At 52.3% G+C, this 11,651-nt stretch overlaps 1 protein-coding gene across 2 annotated transcripts in view; it reads left to right on the top strand.

Moving 5' to 3' along the window:
* The first annotated feature begins 2,088 nt into the window (after nucleotides 1–2,088).
* Nucleotides 2,089–11,651, top strand: part of SLC5A9 (solute carrier family 5 member 9) — a 30,147-nt gene continuing 20,584 nt past the window's right edge. Inside the window, exons 1-3 of one of the 2 annotated variants that reach the window (XM_027537327.1) lie at nucleotides 2,089–2,399; nucleotides 2,521–2,670; nucleotides 10,369–10,587. In XM_027537327.1, the coding sequence (XP_027393128.1) occupies nucleotides 10,426–10,587 (162 nt within the window). In that variant the 5' untranslated portion in view covers nucleotides 2,089–2,399; nucleotides 2,521–2,670; nucleotides 10,369–10,425. The remainder of the gene's footprint in view (nucleotides 2,400–2,520; nucleotides 2,671–10,368; nucleotides 10,588–11,651) is intronic. The other variant, XM_027537326.1, reaches the window with a different exon arrangement.

The following is an 11,651-nucleotide window of genomic DNA, read 5'->3' as shown; positions in this document are numbered from 1 at the left end:
TTGATGACTGACTGATTGATCACTTATTGATCAATGCCTGATTGGGGTCAGTGACTGCTTAGAAAGCCCTCCTAGGACAGATGGCTTTCCTGAAACCTAACAGGCTTGGTGAGACCACTGAGATATGTTACACCTCCATTTGCTGCATGATACAAAAGCAATTTTTTCCTGCATCACATTTGCCAGCATCAGCACGGGGGAGCCAGGAGCCCTACCGAAGCAGGTAAACTTCCAGAGAAAAGTTCCACAGGGAAAGGAGAGGAGGGGTAAATGCTGCAGACCAACCAGAGTGTCAGAGTCTAAGCTTCACACTACGGAGTCTAACAGAGCAAGCATCACACGCCTTCTCGTTGTTGTTCAGTCGCTGAGTTGTATCCGACTCCTTGCAACCCCATGGCCTACAGCATGACAGGCTTCCCCGTCATTTAACTGTCTCCTGATGTTTGCTCAGATTCACGTCCATTGAGTTGGTGATGCCTTACAAGGGGCAAATCTCTCCCTCGGTGAGACTCCTTCTTTCCAGTTGTTGGCACGTAACGCTGACAACTCCTCACAGGCGATCAGGCTTCTAGCTGCAGAATAAACTCCAGGTGAGGGGCCTGGTCCAGTCTGGCAGGCGTGGGGCCTAGCTGGGGACTGGAGCAGTGGGAATGGGCTGGCGAGTCTCTCAGAGTCCAGTGCAGGAGGAAGTCCAGCTTAGATGTTGGGATACTGTGCTCAAGCCTTGCTCCACCACTCGCTTGCCTCCTGACCTTGGACAGTGACTGGAATTCTCTGAGCAAGGACTCTAACTTGCTTGTGGTCCTTTCACTGAGTCCTTGGGGAGCCCCCAGGCTGTTCAGGGTCTGAGCTCACAGCGGCCCATCAGAGCTGTTGTCACCCTAGCTGGGGACATAGCCAGGAAAAGCCCAGAGTGGGCAGTGCTCTGATGGGGAGTGCATGACCCCCCAACCTGGCCACTAGAAAGGCAGCAAAGAGCAGTCTGAGGAGAGGAGGGGAGGAAGGGAATGATCTGTCAGTCAGCGGACCTCCTGGAGGAGCAGGAAGGGCAAGAGCTATGCAGCCAGGGCCTTGACCACCCACCCTAGTCCCGTGTGCCCAAGCAGGAATCCTCTGCAGTCTCCTGACAGTGGGAGCTGTCCAGCTTTAGCGCTCCAGACCCTGGCCTATCCTGCTGGTGTCTCTCCTCCTTTCTCGATGCCCTGAGCCTAGACCACCTTGGACACACATACAGTTCTGCACAGACCCTCTGAAACTCTTCTCTCTCATTTTCACTAGAGGGTGAAATAAGCCGCCTCCAGCCCTTGCCAAAGGGAAGCAGGAACGGTCACCAGGCCACTCTAACAACTTTTTGCAAAGCAATTGCCATGGGATTCTAGCTCAGTTCAAACAAAATTTCAGCTGGCCCATGGAGTGTCCTCCAGCCAAAAATGTCATTATTTGAGCCACACCTCCTGCAGTAAAAGGCCAGTCATCTGGGCTCAGTCACGGGCCAAGAGTGCCAGGGCAAGTGAGACCTCAGGGTGAGTGTTCAGTGCCAAGGGAGTGGCTGTGGCTAGGGCAGCAGGTGCCCTGAGCTTAGCTGTTGCCATGGTCTCCATGGCATGACTCCCTGGGTGTCCTGACTCACTTTTAGAATTCCAGGGAGGATACTCGGCCCCTATTATATTGTCCTCATCCATTGGACCTCAGCCAAAACTGAGACAGAAACTATCCCATTTCAACATCTAATTGCATACGCATTATCTCACGTAATAATCCTAACTTTTTAAGAGGTACATATTATTGCCTCACTTTGCAGATGCAAAATCTTGGCCTTGGTGGGTTAAATGATTCTTCTGTCATAGGTAAGCTAGTGAGCAGCAGAACTGGGACTCATACTCTGACTCCAATCTTGGCTCCGCTACTTCAGGAATGCGGGACTCCCCCTGGGAGCTCAGGGAACACAAGCATGCGCTGGTCACGCCTGTGCATGGGCTGTGGCCCCACGCCAAGCCCTTCTTCCACGCTCCAGACAAAGCCCCAGTTGCCAAGTGTCGGCCCCACCTCTCCTCTTAAGAAACCTGTTTACCAGGCATGTGGGGACAACGGCAGCCAGAGCAGCTGACTCTGAGCTGTAGGCTTCAGATCTGACCCTGGGGGCAGGGAGAGCCCCAAGTCCAGGACAAGATCTCTTTCTCAAGTTCAACATCAGGAAGTAAGGACAGGCACTGTCCCTCAGAACCCTGGGGCCAGTGGGCTGGAGTGAGATTTCATCACCACGGGGAGGAGCCAGGCTGCTCTACGTCCTAGACTTGAGTTGTCAGAAGCCAGGTCAGAGTCACATCAGACTTGGCAGCTTCTGCGCAGAGCTGAGGCCGAGACACTGAGCTCTGGAGGTTCCAGGCTGCGCTGTGCAGGTAGGGGTCTGACAGGGATCATTTAGTGATGAGTGTTTTTACTTCCTTCTTTTTCTTTCCTCTCCTTTCTTCATCCCTGGGTCTCTGTTATCATCTTTCTCAATCTTACCCCCATATACAGATGGCAATCCTTGCTTCTTGGAATTAAGTCTCCGGTCTGTCCACATGAGCCCCCATCCTACCTGGGACCTGGGAGCAGGTGTGATCTGGACCTGGGCACAGTCCAGTGACTTGGCCCTTTGGTGGCTGGAGCGGGAGGCCCCGTGAAGAGGTTAGTGCCTCCCCTGCTGCACAGATGGCGTTATTTTCTCCTCCATCACAGCCCCTCCTCCAGGATCAGGCCTGCTCTCCTCTCTCTGCCCAATACAGAGCACAGCCACTGCCCCAGGTACCACTGATATTGCGTTCTTGGGAATGGTGCCCCCCGGAGTTGTGTGATGGGACAGCCCTGACAGAGGGCGTGGCCCAGAGTGTGCTCAGTGAGTGACAAGGATCAGTTAAATGGAATTGCAATTGAATTTGAATTTAGAGGAGCATGTGAAAAAACAATAGCATCACCAGACCACGTGGGCTGAGGGCTAGGACACTGGCAGGAAGGGGGCAGAGGTGGCCAGGGGAAGAAGGGTGGCTGGGGGCGAGGGTGGCAGGAAGGGAGCTGACAGGTCTCTGGAATCAGGACCCAGACCCAGGGGGGCTCCTGTCCTCTCTCAGAGCCCCTACAGGAAGGGAAAAAATGAAGCAGTTTCCTACCCACCCTGAGAAGGGATAAACCTCATCTCTCTCCCTGTAGACATAAGACTAGGACAGAAAGGGTTGTGTGAGGCAGCCCAGCTTTTAGAGTCAGTCAGGCCTGAATTCAGAACCCAAACAAGCCACAGTTACAGGCCGTCACCAGTGAACCTCAGCCTCTCACCTGTAAAACAGTGATGAGAAAACCAGCTCATTCAGTTAATACAAAATTGTGATTGTACTGGGGTTGTGAGCTACACAAATCTTCTGCCACATGCTGGTAGATATTAGTCCTTACCTCCTGTTGTTCTGGAAGAGGACATTCTCAGCAGGAAGGCTGGCTGCTGAGAGTGGTTTTTCAGGAAGAACTTGCAAGCAGCCGGGGTGGTGCCAGCCAAAAGAATAACACCATGTGCCCTGGTTTCTTCCTGGGCCTGGGAGCACCCCAAAAAGACAGGAACGTCCAGGCAGCAGCATGAAAGGGGGTTTCCTTCCACATGGAAAACTCAGCTTCCACAGTGTGGACTGGTCTCTGGGCCCTGAGAGCCCCCTCTGCATCAGCATTTCATTCTCAAGCTCAGGATCTCACCTTTAGAGCTTCACTCCGTCAGTCAAAGGCGTCGCTGGTTAGTCAGTCCCTTTAGGATTTGAACAAACCCAGGGCTGCTTCTTACCCAGAGCTCCATGTCAGGGATAAGTATTTGCAGGTGCTGGGAGCTGAGTGGAATGTCTGCCAAGGGCTGGGGACCCTAACATGGAGGATTCTGGACCTTGGCCTCACAGGTGGGGCAGGGACCCCAGGGGAGAGGAAGCCACAAAGGTCTGCATGTTTCCAGCTCAGTAAGAACAGCCAAAACCCTGCGCTCTCCATCCTTTCAACTAGGTGCCCTTCTCTGCCTGAACCTCTGTGCCAGCTTCCTCAGCCCCATCCACCCCCATGCTGGCCCCAGGGGGGTTCTCTAAACTGCCAGTCTCAACACCACGTCTCCTCTGGCATCCGCCAGTCTCCCTGCAGACCCTGAGCCAGGCACACTGCAAGCCCTCCCCTGAGAGCATCACTGCTATTCACTCTTCAGTGCCTGCTGGTCCCTCTGCCTGGAGGCCCTTCCGCTGCCCCTGCTCCCGGCCCACCTCCTCGCTCCAACACCATGTGTTAGACACAGTTTCCACTCTCGGTGCATTGATCCTGCCCATCACTGGGACACAAATGTGAATGAGATACACAGAGAGCTAAGAGAGACATGCTCTAAATTGACAAGTACCTTCAGGGAGATAAACAGGGCTGCAGGCTGGGACTGTGGACGTTCCCCAGATTGGGGGTCAGAGAGGACTTCCAAGAAATGATGATGATGAAGGACACAGAACAGACTGAGACCTGGTTGGCACGGCCCTGTTGGGGGTGGCACGTGGGCAGTGCAGGAATGAGGAAGCACACGCTGAGTTCTGACCCCAGCTCCAGGGGCTCGGGAGAAGGAAGAGCGTCCACGTGAGCAGGTGACCAAGGATGAAGGTGCCGTGGGACAAACTGGTCACTGTGACAGAGGATGGTGGGTCAGCAGTGACGAGCTTGAGGATAGCAGTATGTTTGCTCACCATGGGCCCTGTGGATGCTGGAGGCGAGCAGAGGAGCAGAAGGTTGGGAAGGAGCTGGGCAAACCCAAGCACACGGGGATAGGGAGACAGGAGAAGTGAGCTGTCCCATTGGATTGAAATTTTGGGTAGTGACCTCAGAGAACAAGTTCATGAGGCTAGTAGGAATAGCTGGCCCAGAGTCCAAGCAGAACTTTGGGCTCCAGAATCTTCCATGAGGGCACATGCTGGAGGCTAAGGGAGACCCAGGCTGCAGGTGGCAGCAGTAAGGGGACTGATCTTCCATTTACTGTGAGCTACGCATGGGGCTTCCCTTGTGACTCAGGGGTAAAGAATCCACCTGCCAGTGCAGGAGACCCAGGTTTGATCCCTGGGCCAGGAAGATCCCCTGGAGAAGGAACTGGCAGCCTGTTCCAGTATTCTTGCCTGGAAAGTCCCACAGACAGATAAGCCTAGTGGGCTACAGTTCATGGGGTTGCAAAAGAGTGGGATATGCCTTAGCGACTAAACAACAGCACCACACGGGCTAAACAGGATGCAGGGAGTGAGAATCGGAAAGCAAGTGTCTCAAGCAACTCATGTGAGCAGCCTGTTCAGCGGAAATAGTTCCCCCTTCACCCCCAAAACACAGGCTGTTCTGTGAGTGTCCTGGTTACATTTAAACCATGACAACACCCCACTGTCACTAACTCTGACAGCACAGATATGATTCAGAAATGATAACACCCAGCACCGTATCCTATTCCACACTCCTTTCTTCACTTGAAATTAAGGCTTCTCCCCGCAGTTCCTGCCCTCAGTTGAGCTGGCTGCAGGCTGGCCTGCCTTGGGAAGACAGACCACTGCTGACTTGCTTTTTTCTCACTCCCCTCATCCTGCTGCTCCCCAGGACCTGCAGTGCCAAAGAGGAGAAATCGGGGCAGGAAGGTTTTGACTTAAAGGCTGTGGCTCAGCTCATGACCTAACAAGTTTTAGTCTGACTCTTCCTTGTGGGTGCTCCCATGGTCCACTGGGGTTTGCTCAGTTGGAAGAGCCTCCCCAGGGCTCCCTGCCCACATCCCTAATCCATTCTTCCATGGCTTCCAGGAATCCGGAGCTTCACTGCCCAACTCTTCCAGCTTAAGCCCCAGGCCCTTTCCAGGTGGTCCATTGGACAGGGTCTCAGAGGGTCCCCATGCTGTCTTTTTCATGCATGTGATCCATACCTAGTACACACACATACACAGGAGGAAAACATGCACTCTTTGCCCAGCCCCAGGGTACAGGTCAATCCCACACTGATAACTCCTGCCCACCCCATGTGGAAGCAGCTGGGCAGCCACAGCTTCTGCCTTCTACATGTGTCAGGCTGAGGCAGACTACAGTGACCCCAGCTGCAGGGACATGCACCAAGCTCTCCTAGTTTCCCTGCCAAAGCCCCTTTACTCAAAATCTTGGGGCAATGGGGAAGCAGCCCCCAACACCTTTCTCCCTTTCTTTTGGGAAAATATAGCAAAGATACACCCAGAGAAATATTCACAAAATACTTTATATTCTCCTTACAGAGCCTTTTTGTGATCCATAAGGCTTTAGTGTAGCCAATGAAGCAGAAGTAGATGTTTTTCTGGAATTTCCTTGCTTTTTCTATGATCCAACAGACCTTGGCAGCTTCATCTCCGGTTCCTCTGCCTTTGCTAAACTCAGCTTGTACATCTGGAAGTTCTTGGTTCACATACTGTGAAGCCTATCTTGGAGGATTTTGAGAATGACCTTACTGGCATGTGAAATGAGTGTAATTGTATGAAAGTCTGAATATTCTTTAGTATTGCCAATCTTTGTTCAATCAAAGTTGATTGAACTTTGTTCAATCAAAGTTCCAATCTTTGAGATTGGAACGAAAACTGACCTTTTCCAGGCCTGTGGCCAGTGTTGAGTTTTACAAATCTGCTGACATATTGAGTGCAACACTTTAACAGCATCATCTTCCAGGATTTTAATTAACTCAGCTGGAATTCCATCGCTTCTGTTAGCTGTGTTGGTAGTAATGCTTCCTAAGCCCCACTTGACTTTGTACTCCAGATGTCTGGCTCTGTGAGTGACCGCAGCATCATGGTTATCCAGGTCATTAAAACCTTTTTTGTATAGTTCTTCTGTGTATGTTTGCCACCTCTTCTTAATCTCTTCTGATTCTGTTAGGTCCTTACTGTTTCTGGCCTTTATCGTGACCATTCTTGCATGAAATGTTTCCTTGATATCTCCAGTTTTCTCAACGAGATCTCTATAGTTTTTCCTACTTGTTATTTTCCTCTATTTCTTTGCATTGTTCTTTGAAGAAGGCCTTCTTATCTCTCCTTGCTGTTCTCAGTAATTCAGCATTAAGTTGGGTGTATCTTTCCCTTTCTCGCTTGCCTTCCACTTCTTTTCTCAGCTATTTGTAAAGTCTCCTCATGGGAATACCAGACCACCTTACCTGCCTCCTGAGAAACCTGTTTGCAGGCCAGGAAGCAACAGTTAGAACCAGATGTGGAGCAACTGACAGGTTCCAAATTGGGAAAGGAGTACGACAAGACTGTATATAGTCGTCCTAGTTATTTAACTTATGTGCAGAGTATATCATGTGAAATGCCAGGTTGGTGAATCACAAACTGGAATCAAGACTGTCAAGAGAAATAGCAACAACCTCTGATATCCAGATGACACCACTCTAATGGCAGAAAGTGAAGGGGAACTAAAGACTCTTTTGATGAGGATGAGAGAGAAGTGTGAAAAAGCTGGCTTAAAACTCAACATTCAAAAAATCAAGATTATGGCACCTAGTCCCATCATTTCATGGCAAGTGGGAGGGAGAAACACAGAAACAGTGACAGATTTTAATTTCTTGGGCTCCAAAATCACTGCAGATGGTGACTGCAGCCATGAAATTAAAAGACGCTTGCTCCTTGGAAGAAAAGCTGTGACAAACCTAGACAGCATATTAAAAAACAGAGACATCACTTTGCCAATAAAGGTCCATATAGTCAAAACCATGGCTTCTCTGGTAGTCATGTATGGATGAGAGGTGGACCATAAAGAAGGCTTAGTGCTTAAGAACTGATGCTTTTGAATTGCAGTATTAGAGAAGACTCTTGAGAGTCCCTTGGACTGTAAGGAGATCAAATTAGTCAATCCTAAAGGAAATCAGTCCTGAATATTCATTGGAAGGACTGATGCTGAAGCTCCAATCTTTTGGCCACCTGGTGTGAAGAGACAACTCATTAGAAAAGACCCTGAAGCTGAGAAAGATTGAAGGCAAAAGGAGAAAGGAGTGGCAGAGGATGAGATTGTTAGATAGCATCACTGACTCAATGGACATGAATCTGAGCTAATTCTAAGAGATAGTGAAGGACAGGTCATCAACAGGCGTTTGAATCCTCAGCTGCCATCCAATAGTGCCTTGGTTGGGGGTTGATTTGCCCTATTTTCTTGGTCTGTTTGCCCCAGTTTGGCCTGCACTTTGTGGCATCCTTTCTGCTTTGCCTGGTTTTAATGATGACTAGTGCACTGTCTGGCCATAAGTAGCAATTCTCCCAGCTATTCCTGTGCAGCCCTGCCTTCCTCGGGCAGCTTCTCTCCTGCTAAATTGTTTCCAACAGGCTGTGAGCGGGAACATAAATGCCAAAGCACAACTGCCAGGCCCGAGTTGGGGCCTTAGGGCTCAGTGATACGGCAAAGGCTTGAGGTTTGAGCAGAGGCTTTATGATAGATATTCTGGTGGTTTCATAGTCTTTTGCGCCCCCACACACAGCCCCTTTTGCCCACCCTCCACACTCTCTAGGCTCTGAATCTCCAAGTTGCCTGATGACCTAACAGATAGTTCACAGGAGTGGCTGAAGTCAGCCCAAACCAATTTGTTTGGGGTTAGGGACTCCGGGAGATACTGAAGGGCAGGGAAGCCTGGCATGCTGTAGTCCACGGGGTTGCAAGAGTTGGACACAATCTGGCGACTGAACAACAACAAAAATGTCCAATGGGTTGCAGCTCAGCCTCGGCATCTGTGAGGGGTGGCTGGGGGGCCAGTGCATGAACAGCAGAACCCAGAGGGCCACGATGGGTCCCTTGGGTGGTGGGCATAGGAGAAAGTGCACACCCAGGTCATATCCCCACTATACTCCTCTTCTCTTCTCTCGAGTGATCAGTCTGGATTCCTCACTGTGGTTGAGGAGCCTGAGCTCAGACATCTCCCTCTCTCCCTGATTAACATTCAACCATGTGGCTAGCCTCGTAGCCTCTACACAGCTCACCCCCAGACAACATGGGGCCCAGAGAACTCTGCTTCATTTTTAAATATGAGCAGGGAGTTCGCTGGACCCCTGAGCTGCCCCCAAGCTGAGTCTACTCCAGCCTCTCTCCCAGTGCAGTGGCCCTGTCCCTGAGCTCAGCATGGCCTATGCCTGATGTTCTGAGCCAGAGGCCCAAGGAGCTAGGAGGAGGGGTGTCCCAGGAGCTACGTTTCACTTCCCTCTCTCCAAAAGGGGTGGGAAGAGGGCCTGGCCCTCTACACCCAGGCCTAGAATCCTCATAGGGTGCTGGGTTGGGTGTGGATGGCAGTGAACAGGGCCCCCTGCTCCCCTGGCCTGGACCCCTGGCCTCTGAGTGTGCAGCTGAATGCAGAGCAGATGCTCCCAAGACTGAAACGTCCCAAATTCAGCAACATTCAGGAGCAGTACGGGCACATCTGTGTGCCTGGTGCCTGGGCCCCTTGGTGGTTCGTGTTTGTTTCTTGGTGTGGCCCCTACCCCGCCCAAAAGTGGGCAATCAATCAGGGTTTGCAGAGGCCCTCAGGAGTGCATCCCAAACTCAGTTGCAACGTGAGGCTTCACTGAGGAGGACACAGGCTTAGAGTCACTGAGAAACCTGCCCACGGTCAGCCTGCTGCTGGAGACGTGCAGTGGGAACTTAAAAGCAGGCTGTGCAGGTCTCAGGCCTGGCCTGAACCTCCGTCTCCTGACTCCATGTCTCAGGGCATCTGCATCTCTCCCTGGACCTGGGGGGCCCTCTGTCCTTTCCAGGAGCACCCCTTTGTCACAGCACAGGGCAGGAGTGTAGATGCAGCAGGTGTGAATTGTAGCCGTGCTCTGTAGCTTGGAGGAAACCACGTCTCTGCCCAGGCCTGTTTCTCACATCCTGAAAAAAGGAAAATGACACCTGGGTATGTTGGAGGTAGGAGCACGTGACATGGTGGACCCTTTGCAAGGGTCACAGCGGACCCCCCTTCTCCCTGTGCATGGATCTGACATTAAGACACCCCAACTCCAGGCCCAGCTTCACCTTTACTTCCGGGGTCCCTTTCCCTTCCTGGGCCTCAGTTCCCTCTCCACATAAGCATGACCTTGAGCATCTTGATTCTGAAGTCTCCCTTCCACCCCCTGCCCAGTCCAGGTCGCCAGCACCCTGCTCTTTGCCTCCTGTTCTTCCTCCTACTCCTGCTCCTCTCGGGGTGGGAGTGTGTGTGTCCAGGTGCGTGTGTGTGCGTGCGTGTGCATGTTTGTGTGTGTGTGTGTTTGCAGGGAAAGGGAGAGGCTTGGGGCTGGCAGTTAGGGGAAAGGGGCGGGAGTATCAGGACTTCATGTGCCAGTGGGGCTCAGGGATGGCTCAGCGGCCAATGGTGCTCGGGCCTGTTTAATCATTACAGGAAAGGAATGAAGCCAGGAGCACCTCAAAGTCCAGTCTGGTTGTGACTGACTAGCAGATGAGCACGGAGCTGGCAGCAATGGGGCCTGGCGCTTCGGGAAGTGGGGTCAGCACTGCGACAGTTCCACGCTCAGCGCCGGGTCCCAGAGGCAGCCTGCATGCCTACGATATCGCCGTCCTGGTCGTCTACTTTGTCTTCGTCATCGGAGTAGGGGTCTGGGTGAGTAGCCTGGAGGCTGCAGGTTGGCAGGGGAGGCAGAGACAGGCTCTCATCTGCAGCCGATTGTAGAGCTGGGGGCAGGGGTGGGCTGAAGGCAGGCATGTCTGGGAAGCACAGGGACTACTGTAGAAGGACTTTAAGGGGGGATCACCCTCTCAAGCCCTCCATTTAGAGATGGGCAACTGAGGCGCAGAGAGGGCTGTGACTTGTCTGAGCTCACACAGTGAGCCCGAGGCAGGCCAGGCCTGAACCCCAATCTCTGGACTCCCTGTCTCTGTGCATCTGATGCCTTTGACCCCATGTACCCTTGGCCTCCTGAGTCCCATTCCTGCCATCTTCCTCATGCCAGATCCCCAACTCTGTGAGTGCTTGACTCCTGACCCTACCACACCCTCCACTGTGCAGCATCTTGGCATGGAGCTGAGCTTTCTAAAGGAGCTGGGGCAAGTGTGCTCATGGGAAGGGAGCCAGGTGGCTCCCAATGGGTTCTGGTCTCCAGCGTGTACTGGAGCCTCAGTGCGATGTATGGGGGCCAGGGTTGGAGGCCATGGAGCCCCGAGTTCAGATGCCAACTCTAACAGTTAGGGCAGCGTGGTTCCGGGAATATACTACAGAGCCTTAGTTTTCTCACCCAGACAATGAAAATAAAAAGGACTACTTGCTTTAGGAACATGACACATTTAAGGATCTGGTACAGTGTCCAACACACAGCCTGCAGCAATAAATGACCCCTATTGTCTCCGCAGCAGTCGAGGGAAATGCCAGCACCTTTAGACTCCGCTGTGAGGCAGAGAGGGATCTGAGTCCCAGCTGGTCGGTCACTTACAAGGCTGTGGCAAGGCCAAGAACCCTCTCTGGGCCTCAGTCTCCTCATCTGTAAAGTGGGACAAGCAGTCCCTGCTTCCCAAGTTGTGTGAGGAAGAACGGGGCAAACAGGCTCGTGTGAGGAAGAACGGGGCAAACAGGCTCATGTAAGGAAGAACGGGGCAAACAGGCTCGCTGGCCCCCAGAGCCCGCGGTCGTGAGAAGCACCAGCTCCTCTCCTCCATGACTTTGGACAAATT

The sequence above is a fragment of the Bos indicus x Bos taurus genome, chromosome 3 (assembly GCF_003369695.1).
Source record: "Bos indicus x Bos taurus breed Angus x Brahman F1 hybrid chromosome 3, Bos_hybrid_MaternalHap_v2.0, whole genome shotgun sequence".
Lineage (NCBI taxonomy): Eukaryota > Metazoa > Chordata > Mammalia > Artiodactyla > Bovidae > Bos > Bos indicus x Bos taurus.
Note: the sequence above shows the minus strand (reverse complement) of the source record. Positions and strands in the feature narration are given on the sequence as shown.